The following is a 20,117-nucleotide window of genomic DNA, read 5'->3' as shown; positions in this document are numbered from 1 at the left end:
TACTGTGATCGCCAGAGCAGCTCAGAGGGTAGGTATTCTATGGTGGATGGCTAACCTCCTAACCACCCAAAGCCTTTTCAACACCTATAAGGCATAAATCAAAAATGTGATGGGATACTCTCAGCATGCCTGCCTGAGTGCAGCTCCAACATGCAAAGATATTCAATACCATCCAGGATAATTCAGTTCACTTGATCAGCATCCCAAGCACCACCTTAAATGTTCACTCCCTCCACCACTGGTGCAATAAGGCAAGGATGCATTGCAAAACTTGCCAAGGCTTCTTTAACAGCACTTCCTAAATCCACAACCTCTACCAACTAGGAGAACAAGGATAGCAGGCAATTGGAACAGAAACATCACCACCTGCAAATTCCCTTCCAAGTCGCACACCATCCTGACTTGGAAATATATCACTATTCCTTAACTGTCGCTGAGCCAAAATCCTGGAACTCCCTATTTAACCGAACTGGGGCGTGCCTTTACCATATGGACTGCAACAGTTCAAGGTGGCAGCTCACCATCAACACCGCATGGAAAATGAAGGGTGGACAATAAATACTCATTCCATTGATGAATAAATAAGTAGAAGAGAAAAAAATCCCTAATTTTCATTGCTCCACCATCGTGGCCATATAAGTCCAAGCCTCTAGAATTCCCTCCCTGAACCTCTACGCTTTTCCACCTCTCGTCCTCCTTTTAGTCACTCTTTAACCTACCTATTTGACCAATCTTATGCTCTTCTGTCCTAATATTTCTAAATGATTCAGTGCCAAATTATCACTGATGAGGCTCTTATGAATCAATTTGAGATGATTTTACTATGCTAAAGATGCAATACAGATGCAGGTTGCTGTTATTAAAACCATAATAGAAAATCAAATGGACATTGGCAATTGTAAAAAGAAAATCTTTGCATGCCAATGAAACTAAACAAAGAACAAAATATTTATTGCTGGAGCCCAATCTGAGCATGTCGAGTCACTTCGCCAGGTCACGGAAATAAAAAGTAAAGTAACAGATCCCAAAATGAAGCATTATATTGCAATAATTGCCTGAGAATCTGAACCTAAGACTGCAGAAACTTACTCTAAAATATTAGAAAGAAACAAAATAGAATTAAATCGGGATTCCTCCCTCACAGCCGCTTCAACAACTGACATCTCAAAAAATGAATGGATAAAGCATTACTCTGCACACACATCTGAAATATAACTTATATTTTTTTCCTCCAAAGTAATTTCCTTAAAAGTCTGTCACTCAGTAGACAGCAATATACTTACAGCCATACAATAGGACCTCTGATGTGAGCAAAATGCATTCAGTGAGTACTAATCTTGTTAGTTTCATTCTGTTTTACTGATAAAGAATTACACTGTGATTTGTCTGCCTTTTGCTTTTACAGGATTATTACTAATTTTGGTACAACTCAAAAACTACAGGACATGAGGGATGATCCAATTCAACTTGGCATTGTAAAAGATAGGTATTTAATTGGATTGACATGACAGGAAAATTGAAATTGAAAATCCCAAAGAAATAAACCAATGTTTTCCAAAGAGCTGAATCGGTAACGAGAGCATCTTTAAGTTTGGGCTGTCATTAGAAGAGCAACTTAATTTAAAAGAGCGAGTAATGAATTGACGCAAAAGAATGAATAAACTTGCATCTATACAGTGCCTTTCACAAACCCGTGTACCAAAACACTTTACATGCAACTAAGTACTTTTGAAGTAACACCGCTGTTGTAACTTGCAAAATTGGCAGCCGATTTGCACAAGGCAAGATCCCACAAACAGCAATGAAACAAGTGACCAGATCTGCTGTTTTAGGTGTTGGTTGAGGAGTAAATATTCACAAGGACATGGGGCAAATTCCCTACTCATCTTCGGATAGTGCCATGGAAACCTTTACATTCACCCACCAGGTTTTAATGTCTCAGCTGAACGATGATAGCTCCAACAATCAGCACTCCCTCTGTGCTGCACTGAAGTGTCACCTCACATTTTGTGCTCAATAGGCCTGGTGCAGAACTAGGGACTGTATGATTCTAATCTGTAAAATACTAAACTTCCAAGTTGATCTGCAGTAAAACTTCAGCAGTACAGTTATCTCCAAATCGGTAGCAAGGAATATATGAAAACTAAAGTACCCCAAAAAGTATAAATTGACATCACATTTCTGTAGCTTACATCACAGAAAGGCAGGCTTGCAAATATGATTCCTTGGTGTGCATGGGCCTTCCCTGGAGTATGCTATTCTTTCTGTTCTGTAAACTGAAAGCACTTTGTGGGAGTCTTGAGCTCCTTTGTCCTTAAAATTAGTGACTTCTTAAACATAAGAAGGGCAATATTGACAAGATCAGCATCCCTCCATTTGTTGAAAATAGTCCTTAAATTTGCAAACTACATTCAATGAAAACACACATTTGACTCCATCATAAATATTATTTACTTAATTCTCAAATACATGGGAACTGCTCGAATACTAGTAGTTTCAAAGGCATGGGTTAAATTGTGGCACCTCTTACAATTTAATGTATTGAAAGACAACTCTAGTGATGGAAAGGGATACCTTGTGCCACTTTGTCATAAGCAAATCTTGAGTAATGACCTTACAAAGAACCCGAGATACAGCAAAAATTATTAGAAAGATGGAAATGAAGAGTTTGCCAGTGCTGAAGCTCAATGATCACTTGTGGCAACAGTTTCTTCATCTTATTTGGCACCATTGCACAGAATGAATCAACGTGGCCTCAGTCACTACATCATCAATTAAGAAGCAATTTCTTCTCAGATTGAATGTTAAAAGGGGGATTTTAATAACTGTATCTATAAACAAGTGTTTGTCACCGAATCACTACTGGCAGCCTCAAACCAGGTCCAAAGACCACACACTAAAACTTATAATTCTTTTTAAAACTTAAACCGACAGCGTCTGCTGTGGGAAATGGAAAGATTTTTCTTGGTCCACTGGGAAATTCTCTACTGACGTTGCGGTTAATATACACGGTTAAAGCAGAGGAGGGAGAGTTCTATTCTGTGCCTGACCTGACTTAGGAATTCTTGAGTGTCAAAGGTCTACATTCCACCATCAAATTTTCCATCTTGGTGTAACAAAACAAAATCAGAAATGAGTTTACTTGGAAAGAAAGAGTCCCACTGTCAATAAAAAAATATTTTATACCACAATTGTAGCATATGAGTTAATGGCCATAGTAACATGCCGAAGTTCAGTTTTAACTTTGTTTCCTGGGCTTAAAACTCAAGTAGTGGATCAGCCACTTGTTACAGAAACCATGTGGTTGCAATTTTGATCAATTTCCACAATGAGTGACAAGTTCAAAACATCAGGTTTCTAACTGTAGGCCTGAGAGAGTGAGGCCAGGAGCGGTCAGACAAAGTGAGACCTAAGAGCAGCATACAGCGCACCAAGGGGGCAAGACAGAGCTGAGCAATCAGGAAGAGCAAGGCTGAAAACAGAGCAGAGCAATTTAAAGGGCGCAGCCAAGAGCAGAGCAGAGGTGATCAGAGAGAGCAATGCCAAGATGGAGTGATATGAAGGAGAAGGCTGGATGTGTACCAGTGAACAGAGCAGTTGGAGAAATATCAACATAGAGCGAACATCACAGCACCAGGATGCCTGCAGGGTAAAATCTACAGGGATTTAATTTAAACAGGCTATAAAGTAAGTTAAATCAATTAAGTTGTACAAAAATTAAAAGTAAGCCAATCTGGTTGAATACACAAACTTTAACTTACTTCCTACATTGTACAATCTAGTAATAATTGTGATGTACATAGTAATAATTTATAATATAATTATGATCAGTCTTCAATTGATAAATCAGCTATAGGAGTACAATGTTGATATTAAATAAAAAGGGATAACATTAAAGGCTTCTTTGCTCATTAAATTAAAATCTGGGACATAGATTTTAGAGTCAAATTAAAACATTTAAGTTCATCTACCTATAAAATAACGTGACATCAACAGAAGGGTATTGGTGAGTGATTGGTGAGTACATGACAAGCGTTTATTTAATTCACAAGTTTATTTCTCTTAAGTCATTGAATAATATAACAAATAGAAACATGGCAGGTCATCTGTCTTGGGGACTGTGCATCTTGTTCCATGTGGGAGCTTCAGGATGCTTCTCATGTCCTAGACAAGCACATCTGCAGAAAGAGTCATCAACTAAGGGAGTTCAAGCTCTGGGTTTTGGAGCTTGAGCAGCAGCTGGAGTCACTGTGGCCTGAGAGGCTGAGCGATACGTGAATCACACACTTCAGGAGGATGCCACCCTACAGCTTAAGGGTGTGCAGGCAGAAAGAGAATGAATGACTGCCACACTAGGCAGGTAGTGCAGCAGTCCCCTGAGTGCATCACACTTTCCAATCAGTATTCAGAATACCAATGAGGGTGATAGTTCCTTAAAGAAGTGAAGCCAGAGCCAAGTTCACAGTTTCATCGGTGGCTCAGCTGTTAGGGTGGGGAGAAGGAAATTTGGAAAAGCAATTGTGATAAGGGATTTTATAATTAGAGGAACAGGTAGTTGCTTCTGTGGCTGCAGACATGACTCCAGAGTGATATGTTGCCTTCCTGGAGCCAGGGTGACTGCACAGCATTCTGAAGGAGGAGCTTTGGCGTCAACTCTCAACTGCAATCATGGGCAGAATCTTGCTGAGGCATCAGGAGTCTCACCTGCAAACTGGAGAGCCGGCGAGAAGCCCATACAGCCGCTTTTCGAGAAGGACCACCAAACCACACAAGTGGTGAGACCAGGGGTGGGCCTTCCCCTGGATTCAAGAACACAACGGTGGAAGTCTTGCCTAGCGACAGCTGCCAGCCTATCAGAAGCCAGCAGCGCCACAAGGGAGGCCAGGGCTGCTGTTGGAAGGGTAGACACCAGAGTCCCAGGATCGCAGATCAACCCAGGCCACAGGTAAGTAAGGTGGAGGAGTGGGGGTTTCACGGGGTTTGGGTCATGGAGAGAGGGTGTGGGGTTTCAACAGCAAGGGCTGGGGTGGGGGGGTGGCTCTTAGCAGTTCCCCTCCCCCTTTCCTTATGTGGAGTCCCTCATCAAAACACCTCCTACCCACCCACCCCCCCAACCAAACAAGCTGGCCACATGGTTTTATTTGCCATATATGCCACATGGTGCCTGCAGCTGGGTTAATGCCAGTGGTGGTGGAATGAGGCTCTTAAGTAGTCATTAATTGGCCATTTAAGAGCCTCAATTGGGTGTGGGGCAGGAAGGTTGATTATGGGCCTTCCCGCCCACAACTTAATTCTGGTGGTGATGGGTATTTCACCATCCCACCTAACTAATTGCTGTTCCTGTCTCCAAGCATGCCAGAGAGGGCAGAAAATTCTGCTCACTTGTCCAATTTTGGGCACTGCACTTGGAGATGCAAAGGCCTCAGAAAGACTGCAGCAAAGATTTATGAGAATGGTTCCAGGGATAAGGGACTTCAGTTACGTGGATGGACTGGAGAAGTTGGAGCTGTTCTGCTTAGAGAAAAGAAGGTTGAGAGTATGTTAATAGGATCCAAGCCAGCTGGTGAAGCCAAAACCAAGACAGAGCTTTTATTTATTGAGGGAGTTTATTGACCTGTTCAGTCTCACACACAACCCAGTGTTCTAGCTATTGCCTATTTATATGTGTTCAAAGACAATTAATACCCATCACCTTTTTCTCTCAACAGAAGAGATTTAAAAAGATTTTTTAAATCATGATGGGTCTATACAGTAGAAAGAGAGAAACCATTCCCTTTGGTGGAAGATCAAAAGCCAGAGGGGGCAGATTAATAGTGATTGGCAAAAGAATCAAAGCCAACATAAGGAGCATGGTTTTTAAGCAATGTGGGGTTAGGATCTGGAATGCACTGACAGAGTGTGGTGGGGGCAAATTCAATCTTAGTTTTCAAAGGAGAACTGGATCAGCACCTTAAGGAAATAAAATGCAGAGCTACAGGGAAAGGGCGTGGGAGTGGGACTAGCCAAGTCATTCTCAAAGAAGCTGCACTGGCACAATGGGTTGAATTGCCTCTTCTGTAATATAACTATTTTATGATTCTACTTTCCCTCTGCTGATAGTAATTACCTCAACTTCCTCATTCTGATTAGCCCCTTGGTTTCCCTCTATTTCTGGTACGTAATTTGTGTGTTCGACTGTGAAAACAGATAAAACATTTGTTCAACATCTCTGCCATTTCTTCAATCACCATGATAATTTCTCCTGTCTTTGCTTCTAAGGGGCAAACATTTATTTAAGACATTCCCCTGCTTTTCATACACTTGTCTGCTTTCATATTCCGGAATAGTTTACTCCCATATTCTACTTTTTCCCTTTTTATTGAATTTTTGTTTGTCCTTTGCTAGCTTCTAAAACACACCTTACTACTATTCTTTGCAACATTATAAGCCTCTTCCTTTAATCTAAAACCACCGTTAACTGCACTGGTGAGCCACAGATGGATTTTTCATGCTGGGCTGAGTTTTTTTAAATGGAGTATATTTTTGTTGAATCTAGAGTGAAAATGCTGAATTGGAAGAGGATAAATTTCAGAGGTTGAGAACTGATCTATCCTGGGTAAATTGGATTGATAGATTGGCAGTCAAAACTGCAACAGGACAATCGTCTGCTTTAAAGGAGAGCTGGTTCAGATATAGTCAAGATATATTCCCATGAGGGAAAACTGAGAGACAAAGTCAGAGCTCCCTGGCTGAAGAATGAGATACAGGCCAGGATTTTCCGGCCCCGTCATGGCAGGATCCGCCGCGGGACATTCAGCAGCCCAGCCATTGACTTTTGGCAGAGCCAGACGATCCCAGCGGTGACCAGGGCTGGAAAATCCCACCACAGAGTAAGATGAAGCAGAACAAGGGTGCATATGGCAGACGTGAAATGGATAATAAAAGTGAGAACAGAATATAGGAAGTTCAGGAGGGAAGTACAAAAGAAAGTGAGGCAAAGAGAGAGAGTGTATCAGAAGAGCGTGGGAGCTAACACACATGAAAATCCAAAAGTCTTCCATAGCCATATATGTAGCAAAAAAGATAATAAAGAGGGGAGCGGGGGGGGGGAGCAGGGCAATTAGGAACAAAAAAAATCTACACATGGGGCCAGAAAGCATTGCGGGGGTGCTATACAAGTACTTTGCATCTGTCTTTAATCAAGAAAAAAGATACAGTCCATGTCATAATGAAGAATTGTTAAAATATTGGATGGGCTAAAATTGATAGAGGCGTTAGAAAGGCTGACTGTACTTAAAATTGATAAGTCACCAGGACTGAATGGGATGCATCAGAGGATGCAGAGGGAAGTAAGGGTGGAAACTGGGGAGATACTGGCCATACGTAGTCTTCTAATCTTCCTTCAAGACAGGGGTGATGCCTGAATACTGGAGAATGACAAATGTTCACACCCCTGTTTGGAGCAAGTGTAAGGACAAACCCAACAAGTCCAGTCCAATCAATCAATCAGTCTAACCTCAATGGTGATAAAGCTTTTCAAAACAAATAACCCAGGGCAAAATTAACAGTCACTTGGACAAAAAGCCAGCCTGGATTTGTTTAAGCAAAATCATGTTTAACTAACTTGATTGAGTTTTTGTTGAGATAACCAAGGGCTGAAGGTAATGCAGTTAAGTGGTCTATTCAAACTTCCAAAAGGCATGTGATAAAGTATCATGTAACAGACTTGCCAGTAGAGTTGAAGCCCAATGAAAAAAGGTAACAGCAGCAGCACAGATACAAAGTTGGCTGAGAAAACAGAGAGGAGTGGTAAACGGCTGTTTTCCTGACTTTAAGAAAGTATCCAGTGGGGTTCATCTGGAGTCAGCACTAGGACTACTACTTTTCTTGATACACATTAATGACTTAGACTTGGGTATACAGGGCACAATTGCAAAATGTGCAGATGAAGCAAAACTTCGAAACATTGTGATCTTTGAGGAGGATAATGATAGACTTCAAGAGAACACAGACAGGCTGGTGGAATGGGTGGACATGTGGCAGGTGAAATTTAATGCAGGGAAATGTTGAAGTGATACATTTTGGTAGGAAGAACAAGGAGAGGCAATAGAAATGAAAAAGGTACAACTCTAAAGTGGGCACAAGAACAGAGACACCCAAGGGTATAGTTGCATAAATCTTTGAAGGTGGCAGGGCAGGTTGGAGAAAGTGGTTAAAAAGGGATAGACAGTCCTTGACTTCAGTAATGGAGGCAGAGAGTACAAAAGCAAGGAAATTATCATGAACCTGAACAAATGTGGCGTGCAATTATGATCTTCAACAAGAGAGTGAGTCTGACCATTTCCCTTCAAGATATATGCCATTGCCATAGCTGAATACGCACCACTGTCAACATCCTGGGAGTCACCAACTGACCAGAAACTCAACTGGACCAGCCACATAAATGCTACAGCTAATACAGCAGGTCAGGGACTATGTGACAAGTAGCTCATCTCCTTCATTCCAATGCCTTTCTTAACTACTTAGGAAGCACAAATCAGAAGTGTGATAGGATACTCTCTTCTTGCCTTGTGAGGTGCAGAAACAACAATACTCAAGAAGCTGAACAACATCCAGGATAAAGCAGTCCACATACTCAGCTGTGCAGCCACCATCTTCAACATTCATTCCCTCCATCACTACCATACTGTGGAGGCATTATGCACTATCTACAGGTTGCACAGCAGCAACTCACCGAGGCTGCTTCTGCAGCATCTCCCAAAATTGCAATCTCCATCAACTAGAAGGACAAGGGCAGCATGTGCAATGGAACATCACCAACTCCAAGTTCACATGCTGCAGGGTTAAAATCCAGGGACTCCCTATATAATAGCAGTCAGGGAGTATCTTCACAACATGGGCTGCAGTGGCTCAAGAAGTTGGTTCGCCGTCACCCTGAGGGTAACCAGGGATGAGCAATAAATGCTGGCTTTGCTAGCAATGCCCATATCCACACAATGAATAACCCCCCCAACTAAAATCCATTTATTGCACTAAAATTTGAGTGCTCTGCATATCATCATTGTAGTCTATTGCTGCTGCACTTTATTATTCAACATTTAATTTTTTTTTCAAAATTTCCCTCTGCCCTCAAACACAGCATACACACTTTGCCACTGAGAGATTTTTGTTATGAATATATCTGCCTTCACTCAATTAAAAAGGAAATTCAAGTCCAGGTACAAAAGTGCAAAAAAACCATTTCTGAAATAAAAATTTACAAACTGAAAAAGGTTTACACCAGAAGAGTAATTAAAGGACTGACTCCATTGATTGTTCATTAAGAATCAGCTAAATAGTAAGTAATTTATTCATATTTGTTTATAGAATTGTTACAAGAACAGAGGCTATTTTAAGAGGACAATAGCATAGTGGTAATGTTACTGAATGACTAATTTAGAGGCTCAGACTAATGCTCTGAAGACATCAGTTCAAATCCCACCATGGCAGCTCGGGGAATTTAAATTCAATTCATTCATAAATCTAGAATAAAAAAAGCTAGTCTCATTAGTAACATTTGTGAAACTACCTGGTTGTCGTAAAAAGCCATCTGGTTCACGAATGTCCTTCAGGGATGATAATCTGCAGTCCTTAACCAGTCAAGCCTACATGTGCCTCAAAACCTATAGCAATGTGGCTGACTCTTTACAGACCCTCTGAAATGGTCAAGCAAGCCATTCAGTTGTATCAAACCAGACACGCCACCCACATTTGTGCAAATGACAACCATCTTCAGCCAAAATTGCTAAGAGGACGATCCATCTTGGCCACTTCCTGCGATCCCCAGCATCATAGATTCTAGTCTTCTGCCAATTTGATTCACTCTACATGATATCAGGAAACAGCTGAACATTCTGTATGCAGCAACAGCTATTGGCCATGACAACATCCCAGCTGTATTACTGAAGACTTGTATTCTAGAACTAGGCAGCCTTTAAGTCAAGCTGCTTCACTACATCTACCCAAAAATATCAAAAATTCTCTCGTCAACAAAAGGAGGACAAATCCAATTTGGTCAATTACCATCCTATCAGTCTGCTCTTAATTATCAGCAAAGTTATAGAAGATGTCATTGACGCTGGTGTCAAGCAGCACTTACTCCACAACAACCTGCTCACTCAGTGCTTGGTTTGAGCTCTGTCAGGAGCATTCAGTTCCAGACCTCATTACAGCCTTGGTCTGCAAGCATGGACAAAAGAGCTGGATTGAGGTGAGAGTGGCTGCTCTTGTCAAAAAGGCAGCATTTGGCCAAGTTTGGCATCAAGGAAGCCTAGCAAAACTGAAGTCAATGGGAGTCAGGGGGAAAATGCTCCACTGGTTGGATTCATACCCAACACGAAGGAAGATGGTTGAGGTTATTGGAGAACCATCTTCTCAGTCCAGCACATCACTGCTGGAGTTTCTCAGGGTAGAGTCTTCGGTCCAACCATCTTCAGCTGCCCTCCAACATAAGATCAAATTTTGGCTGATGATTGCACAGATTGTTCAGTTAGATTTGAAACACCTCAGATGCTGACAGTCCATGCCCACATGCAGCAAGGCCTAGACAACATTCATAAGAACACAATAGGAGCCAGGAGTAGAACATATGGCCCATCGAGCCTGCTCTGTCATTCAATCTTATCATGGCTGATCTTGGGCTTCAACTCCATTTTCCTGCCTGCTCCCCACATATCTTTAATTCTCGGAAAGACCAAAAATCTGTCTACTCCAGCCTTACATGTATTCAACAATGGAGTGTTCACAACCCTATAAAGAGAATTCCAAACATTCACAAGCCTTTGAGTGAAGTAATTTCTCATCTCAGTCCGAAATAATTGGCCCCTTACCCTGAGACTGTGCCCTCGTGTTTTAGACTTCCCAGCCAGCAGAAACAATTTCTCAGCGTCTATCCTATAAAGCCACCTCAAAATTTTGTAGGTTTCAATGAGATCGTGTCTCATTCTTCTAAACTCCAGAGAATAAAAGACCAATTTACTCAACATGTCATCATAGTACAACCCCCTCATCTCAGGGGCCAATCTAGTGAACTTTCGCTGTACTACCTTCAATGCAAGTACATATTTTCTTAAATGTGGAGGCCAAAACTGCACACAGTATTCCAGATGTGGTCTCACCCAAACCCTGTGCAACCGTAGCAAGGCTTCTTTATTCTTGTACTCCAATCCCTTTACAAAAAGATCAACATGCCATTTGTCTTGCTAATTGCTTGCTGCACCTGCATGCTAACTTTCTGCGCGCCTTGTACAAGCACACCCAAGTCTCTTTGAACATCAACACTTACAAGTTTCACACCTTTTAAAACATATTTTGTTTCTATTCTTATGACCAAAGTGAATAACTTCGCACTTCCCTACATTATACTGCATCTGCTATCTTGTTACCCACTTGCTTAACCTGTCAATATCTCTTTGCAGCCTCCATGTGTCCTCCTGGTAACTTACCTTCGCACCTAGCTTGGTATTATCAGCAAATTTTGATGCATTACTGTCCCTTCATCTAAGTCATTAATAATAGATTGTAAATAGCTGGGGCCCCAGCACTAATCGTTGTGACACTCCAATAGTCACTGCCTGCCAATTTGAAAAAGCCCCATTTATGCCCACTTTCTGCTTTCTATCCAATAACCAATACCGTGCTAAAATACTACCCTCCGCTCCATGAGCCTTTGTCCTTTATCTTGCCTATTAACCTTTTGTGTAGCACATCAAATTCTTTTGGAAATCCAGGTATACTACATTTATTGGTTCCCTTTTATCTACCCTTCTGGTTACATCCTCAAAAAACTCTAATAAATTTGCCAAACAGGATTTACCCTTAGTAAAACCACCTTGATTTGTTCTAACCATACTATGCTTTCCTAAGTGCGTTGTTAAAGACTTCCTTAATAATACATTCCAGCATTCTCCCAACAACTCATGTTACGCTAACTGGCTTGTAGTTCATTGTTTTCTCTCCCCCTCCTTTCTTGAAAAGTGGTGTAACATTTGCCTACTTCCAATCTAATGGAACCATTCCCAAATCTAAGGAATTTTGGAAAATCATAGCCAGCACATCCACTGTCTCTGCAGCTATCTCTTTTAGAACCCAGAGTGTAGGCCATCAGGTCCTGGAGATTAGTCTCAAGTTTCGCCAGTACTGTTTCTCTGCTGATATTAATTTCCTCACTCTTTTTAGCCCCTAGGTTACCATCTACTTCTGGTATGAAACTTGTTTCTTATACTGTGAAGACAGAAAATATTTGTTTAATGTCTTTGCAATTTCCTCATTCCTTACAATAATTTCTCCTGTCTCTGTTTCTCAAGGGCAAACAACTATTTTCTTCCTTTTTATAAACTTATAGAAGCCCATACAATCTGTTCTTATATTCATGGCTAGTTTGCTCTCATATTCTATTTTTCCAATTTTATCAACTTTTTGGTGGCTCTCTGCTTGTTTCTAAAACACTCCCAATCATCAGGCTTGCTATTGTTGCTACTGTCAGAGTCAGGCTGTTAAGTGGGAAGTAACGTTTGCGGCACATGATTACCAGCTCCAACAAGAGAGAATCTAACCATCTTCCTTTGATATTCAATGGCATTACCATTGCTGAATCCCCTACTATCAACATCCTGGGGGCACCCATTGACCAAAACTGAACTAGACCAGCCATATAAATACTATAGCTAAAAGAGCAGGTCAGAGGCTGGGACTTCTACAGAGAATAACTCACCTCCTGACTTCTTAAAGTCTGTTCACCATTTACAATGCACATATCAAGAGTGTGATGGAATATTTTACACTTGCCTGGATGAGTGCAGCTCCACTGACACTCAAGAAGCTCGACATTAACCAAGTCAAAGCATCACTACCTTAAACATTCATTCCTTCCATCACTAGCGCAAAATGGTGGCAGTGTGCACCATCTACAAGAGGTAATGCAGCACCTTCCAAATGCACAACCTCCACCACCTAGAAGAACAAGGGCAGCAGATGCATGGGAACACCACAAACTGCAAGTTTCCCTCCAAGCACACCATCCTGACATGGAACTATATTCCTTTACTGTTGCTGGGTCAAAATCCTGTAACTCCCTTCCCAACAGCACTGTGGGTGTGCCTGGGCAGCAGCAATTCAAGGCAGTGGCTTATCACCACCTTCTCAAGGGCAACTAGGGATGAGCAATAAATGCTGGCCTAGTGAGTGATGCCCATATCCCATGACTGCCCAAAAACAGAACAACCTTCTACTACCTTGTCTAGAGAGTATTTAACCCAGGGGAAATAGAGGACAAGTGTAACGACTTGATCATTGCCAGGCTGAGATTAGTTTACTCAGCCTAGACCAGGGTCAAAACTGGAGTCCTTCTTGGCAGTATGACTCCAGCATACTACTTAATATATTTTATCTATATACTAATTAAAACAGCCCTTGTCTTAAAATCTCTGTTATTCAGTACGAGTACCAAATGAAACAATTGGAGCTTTGATGTGACAGGAGTCATCAGTGTGTTTAACTTATAATTAATATTAAATAAACTGCATAACTCAAAATCCCAATCTGATCATCCTTACAGTCTAATGCTATTTCACTAAAAAGAATAGACAGTTTTATTACTTCATTAGTACCACTAATTAAAGAAAGGTACACATTGATGGAGGGCAAAATTAACAACTGCAGTCTTTACTATATGAGAAGTTAAATTACCATTACGAATAGGAGCAATGGTAAGTGCAATCAATGCTATGCAGAGAATATAGCAATAACAATAATATTTTCATAACTACTATTGCAAAAGGATCATTTGAGGATAATCAAGATATCAGATGGCTAAATTATCACAGTTCACGAAAATTGCAAGTTAATAAAAATGTTCTACTTTCATATATTTATTTTGTTCTACTCCACAGGAATCGTTATTTTGAAAGCTACAAAGAACATTCAGCACTGCGTGGGTCAATTATAGCACTTGTGCTATAATTATATACATAAATACAGTGAAAGGAGAGAAGTTATTGTTACCTGCTTTGGGTTATATTTGGATAGCACCCCATCTCCATGAAACTCCCCCAGCACATCTTTCAGTTTCTTTGAGGAATCTGCAAAGGAAATTTCATGTAAAATTAAAGCCACTCAAATGTTAATTTTGTCCTAGGCTTCAATTCTGAAATGCTGTGGCACTTCTTGTCTTTGCACTTCACATTCACAGTAAAGGAAAATACTTCAGCCAATCACCTGATATAGGTTGGTTGTCATTTCCCGAACGTGTTAAATGGTAATTTCATCATAAAGAAAAATACATTTGGGGTAATTGGGTTCACAAACTGGGCTATAGCCTGGTAGAATGGATCTCTTGACTTTGTGAAATTTGCCCAATTTGTTTTCCAGTAATTTCACTGGACGAAAGATTTGGGCAGCATTCCAATTGGCCAGGTTACCACCTAGGCAAAACTGATAACTATGCCTCACAGCTTGTACAGTTGAATTGACACTAGATGTTTTACACAGTGATGCAAATGCTTTGATCCAACATCATCCTACATAGAAATCAGCATGTCACAATCTTTTCAAAAGAAATTGCTATTTTTAATCATTTAATATAATCCAGTATGATTTAAATTCGAAGCTGAACTTCGTCATTTTTTTTACTGTATCTGAACACTCCATCTGCGATTAAGAGCAATATTGGCAATGGCAACTTCAAAGCGATATAAAATTGACATGTTTTCTCCTTACTTAGCCGAGGCATTTCACTGAAGCACTGAGGCACTGAATACACAAAGAGCAGCTATCAAAGTGGGGCTTGTTATTGTAATTGCACAGCACACTAATGATCTAGAGCTAATGGCCATCAGTAACAATAAAGAACCAAACAAATAGGTACAAATATTAAACACTCTCCCATTGACTTGAGTAGGACTTGAATAGGTTTGCTCATCCATGTTAACCATCCATACTCAAGTGTCACTATCACAAGTTCTGAAAATTAAAAATGGGTTAATCGTGAATGGAAAAATCACACTGAAAAGACCATAAAACCACAGAGTAAATTAGCATATTTTGGTGTTGTCAACCTGAAAGATTATTTTCAATTCAAAATGAGATAAATTCCAATACAGGTAGGGTACTTCAAATCTGGCAACCTCGGAACTTGCCAGTTTTCAGAAAAAAAGCAGAATGCCTCAATTCAAACCAGAACGCCTTAATTTAGTGAATAGGGGACACGAAAACAAACTGATATGACTGCAAAGCACTTTTGATGAATGGCCATGTTGCTACTGATATTAATTCACTTCTCACACATTGGATTTAATAACTCTTTCATGCCTCCCCCATCAGTGCACCCTGTTTAAAATGAGAATAGATCAATCAAATTGAAATGATGTTAAAAATACCCTGTAGTTGTAACTGAAAACCACTTTTTTTTTCATTCTTGCAAGATTGTACAGTATTCTTCAGTAATGCTCTATGAACTGACTTGGTCCAGCTGCAAGAAGGCAACCAGTGCCCATGGAACTGGCTTCTATTTGGGTGGCCTTATTGGTGACACCCTAAAGCATGAGCCTGTACTGTAGAAAGAATAGACATATGTCCTGATCCCAAGTAGAATACATAGCTAAATATTCTACCTCATTCTGCAAGAGTCTTTTGTTCTTCCTAGGTGAGTTGAACCACCTCTGCCACATCGGCACTGGATTAGATGGAGTCAAGGTTTGCTGGATCACAGGAAATGTCAGGCGCGTGAAGCCAATCAGTACTAAACCTTTCCGAGCTGGGTTGGGTGGGGTCAAGGTTCACTGGAGCATGGGAAAACATGTCCTGTTTTCGGACACCGCCAGTTTTCAGGTAGCCGTATTTGAGGTATTCTATCTGTATAAGCAATGTGGGTCACCAAATAGAAGCAAAAGGTACCAATCGTCAGTTAAATTTATGTCAATCTCGAGTCAACTTTATACATAACCAACATGTGATCTTGTGAATTACATGCAAATTTAAGATTGTGTGGCATCTATCAAGAAATAATAAATAAGCCTCAACAGAAACCATGTGTTAAATAGTCAGATACCAAGATATCAAACTTCATTATACAGTCTATAGGATTATAATTTTATTACAAAAACACTGCAGTCTTAGCTAAATCTCCATTACAGCTAGAATTCTAGAATCAGAAAGCACAGGGAGGAGCCATTCACTCCATTGTGCCTGTTCCAGCTCTTTGAAAGAGCTATCCAATTAGCCCCATTTATCTGCCCTTCTCAATAGTCCTACAAATAAAGTGTAAACAAATGTTAATAAATACCAAATGCTTTCATATTTAATTTTCATACTTCTCATACCCATGCTAGCGGGCATATTAGCTCTCACTCGATTTGCTGGTTAGATCTAATGGATCATTTATACTCTCCATCTGGAAAATTCGATGCTCAGAAAAAAGAACTGAATTATTAATGAAATTAATTTAAGGCTAAAATATCAACAGCCATGTATTAATAATTTATCAAGATTCCTTTGTCACAATATATCATGACTTCGGATATTTTAGAATATTCCAGAGATAGTTATAATTAAAAAGTGGAAAATAAATGATAAGTGAAAGTTCAGATGTAAGAATAGGCAATGACAGTCATAGGACATGAGTTGAAATTGGTGGATGGCTACTTTGAACATTAACAAAATGTTATTTACTTTTCTATTGCAGTCAAGGCTGAGTAGTGCATGCTGTACCCAGGAACCAGTCAATACTCAGTAACTATACAAGGTAATTTCACCTTAATGAGTTGTGAACCACAGCACTGAGCCTGTTTCTGCCCAGAGCATCCAGCACATTTAACACAGTGGAACTTTTTTTTAGATTGACATGAACAGAAATGGTTTGTGCTTTTTGATCGCTGTAAACGTGATGGTTTAAGTGGTGGGGACTGTAGTGAACGCACACCATTGATCAAATGGTTAATACTGGAAATTGGATGTGCCAGTGTGAAGAGATAGTGGAGGCGTTAGTGGTGATCTTTCAGGAATCACTGGAGTCAGGGAGGGTCCCAGAGGACTGGAAAATTGCTAATGTAACCCCCGTTTAAGAAGGGAGTTAGGCAAAAGACGGGAAATTACAGGCCGATTAGCCTGACTTCGGTCGTTGGTAAGATTTTAGAGTCCATTATTAAGGATGAGATTTCAGAATACTTGGAAGTGCATGGTAAAATCGGGCAAAGTCAGCATGGTTTCATCAAGGGGAGGTCAAGCCTGACAAATCTGTTAGAATTCTTTGAGGAGGTAACGAGCAGGTTAGACAAAGGAGAGCCAATGGATGTTATCTACTTGGACTTCCAGAAGGCCTTTGACAAGGTGCTGCACAGGAGGCTGCTCAGTAAGATGAGAGCCCATGGTGTTAGAGGCAAGGTACTAGCATGGATAGAAGATTGGCTGTCTGGCAGGAGGCAGAGAGTGGGGATAAGGGGGTCCTTCTCAGGATGGCAACTGGTGACTAGTGGAGTTCCGCAGGGGTCAGTGTTGGGACCACAACTTTTCACTTTATACATTAATGATCTAGATGAAATGAACTGAGGGCATCCTGGCTAAGTTTGCAGATGATACAAAGATAGGTGGAGGGACAGGTAGTACTGAGGAGGCGGGGAGGCTGCAGAAAGATTTAGACAGGTTAGGAGAATGGGCAAAGAAGTGGCAGATGGAATACAATGTGGGGAAGTGTGAGATCATGCACTTTGGTAGGTAGAATAGAGGCATAGACTATTTTCTAAATGGGGAGAGAATTCAGAAATCTGGAGCGCAAAGGGACTTGGGAGACCTAGTCCAGGATTCTCTTAAGGTTAACTTGCAGGTTGAGTCGGTAGTTAGGAAGGCAAATGCAATGTTGGCATTTATTTTGAGAGGACTAGAATATAAAAGCAGGGATGTGCTGCTGAGGCTTTATAAGGCTCTGGTCAGACCACATTTAGAATATTGTGAGCAATTTTGGGCCCCGTATCTCAGGAAGGATGTGCTGGCCCTGGAGAGGGACCAGAAGAGGTTCACGAGAATGATCCCAGGAATGAAAGGCTTAACATATGAGGAACGTTTGAGAACTCTGGGTCTATACTCGATGGAGTTTAGAAGGATGAGGGGGATCTGATTGAAACTTACAGAATACTGAAAGGCCTGGATGGAGTGGACGTGGGGAAGATGTTTCCATTAGTAGGAGAGACTAGGACCGGAAGGCACAGCCTCAGAGTAAAGGGAAGACCTTTTAGAACAGAGATGAGGAGAAACTTCTTTAGCCAGAGAGTGGTGAATCTATGGAATTCATTGCCACAGAAGCTGTGGAGGCCAGGTCATTGAGTGTATTTAAGACCGAGATAGATAGGTTCTTGATTGGTAAGGGGATCAAAGGTTACGGGGAGAAGGCAGGAGAATGGGGTTGAGAAACTTATCAGCCATGACTGAATGGTGGAGCAGACTCGATGGGCCAAAAAGCCTAATTTCTGCTCCTATGTCTTATGGTCCTATCTCTATCTCCACCACTGCCACTCACCCTCATCCTTATACAATTTGATGCCTCTTCCTGACATTCACCCATATCCAAAAACACCAAATCTATCAGGTAAGCACAGCGTCAAACACTAGGGATAGAGAGAACACTGGTGGTAGTCCTCCACAAATTTCCTAGCTAACATCTGCAGAAGAGGAATTGAGGCAGATCAGGGGTGCTTTGGAATCCCTCGTCATCAAAGATTGGAGATGGGGACCACCTAGCTACCTGCTGGCACAATTATATATCAGTGATCCACGAGTTATACAACACTCAAATCATGATGACTTTATTTCAATAGGCTCTGAAATATGATCCATATATAGTCAGTCCTCACTATAAGTTGTGGTTGCATTCCTGAAAATCACTACTTTAAAGTGAATCAGCTTTAAGTGAATCATGGTTTCCCATGGGAATCAATGTTAAAGCTAGAGTTGGGTTCTGTCAGACATTTCGTGCCCTGAAAGAAAACAATGTACAAGTTGAAATACAGTACCATACATGTGCATCACTGTGCATTCCTAACTGAAATAACTTGCTGATGATGGGTTAGGGTGATGTTTTATTTGGGGATGCTTTGAGTACATCCCTAAAGCGTTTCGCTGGAGGTGGCTTTGAGTGATTTAGAGCCTTGATGCTGGGCATGTTGGCTTGGGGGGGAAGACCTGGCTGTTGCACCGTAGGGGGTAGCCCAAGCACTCTAGCAATATTGACTGCTCATTCCTCAGCCACAAGGTGTTTTAAAACAACCAATTTCGCTGCTGGGTTGGTGGCTTTGCTTGTTTTCTTTGATGCAGCAAGCAAACTCCCACCACTTACTGGGCGTCTCTCACTCATGTTTAAAAGTGATTTAAAGGTCTCACCCACAGCAAAGCTCCAAAATTTAATAAACTCTGGATCTGGATGCCTCTATTTTGAAAAAAATAATGTTGCCTCAAATACCACACTACTAACAATGGTGCTGAGCCGACAGAACCCAATGTTACCTGAAAGGAACCGACGTGGGCTGCGCAATGACGCAAGAAAAAATGCAAAAAATTGGGATTTATATAGGGGAAACGGGACCTGATACAAATATTTTATAGCGAAACTACTTAAAATCAGTGCAACGCAAAACAAGGACTTGCTGTATTAGTTTTCCGTTAAGGCCTTCATGACTGCAGCAAGAGTCTATAAACCTCTCGGATGACAAGTCCTCAGAGGAACAGATTCCTTCTGAGTACACACCATCACAGAACACATGCTTACCACACACCAGCTCAAAAACCTGACTTCAATGGGGCCAGTTGGACAGATAATTGAGTTTGGCTTTTCACCTGGTGATGCAAAAGATAAGGCTGAAGCATTTGCAACAATCTTCAGCCAGAAGTGCCGAGTGGATGATGCATCTCAGCCTCCTCCGGAGGTCCCCAGCATCACAGATGCCAGTCCTCAACCAATTTAATTCACTCCAATTAATATCAAGAAATGGCTGAAGACAATGGATACTGCAAAGGCTATGGGCCCCGACAATATTCAGCAATAGTATTGAAGACTTGTGCTCCAGAACTTGCCGCACCCCTAGCCAAGCTGTTCCTGTACAGCTACAGCACTGGCA

General features: G+C 41.1%; 1 protein-coding gene across 9 annotated transcripts in view; it reads right to left on the bottom strand.

Annotated features, from left to right (window-relative positions):
* The window catches only part of LOC144686492 (diacylglycerol kinase beta-like), a 691,325-nt gene that overhangs the window by 550,500 nt on the left and 120,708 nt on the right, over window positions 1-20,117 (bottom strand). For all 9 annotated transcript variants that reach the window (XM_078551766.1, XM_078551771.1, XM_078551773.1 and 6 more), the window contains one exon: window positions 14,020-14,096. In XM_078551766.1, coding sequence (XP_078407892.1) covers window positions 14,020-14,096 — 77 coding nt within the window. The remainder of the gene's footprint in view (window positions 1-14,019; window positions 14,097-20,117) is intronic.

The sequence above is a fragment of the Cetorhinus maximus genome, chromosome 11, assembly GCF_964194155.1.
Source record: "Cetorhinus maximus chromosome 11, sCetMax3.hap1.1, whole genome shotgun sequence".
In the NCBI taxonomy this organism is placed as follows: domain Eukaryota; kingdom Metazoa; phylum Chordata; class Chondrichthyes; order Lamniformes; family Cetorhinidae; genus Cetorhinus; species Cetorhinus maximus.
The sequence above is the reverse complement of the archived record's forward strand: the minus strand, read 5'-3'. Positions and strand labels throughout refer to the sequence as shown.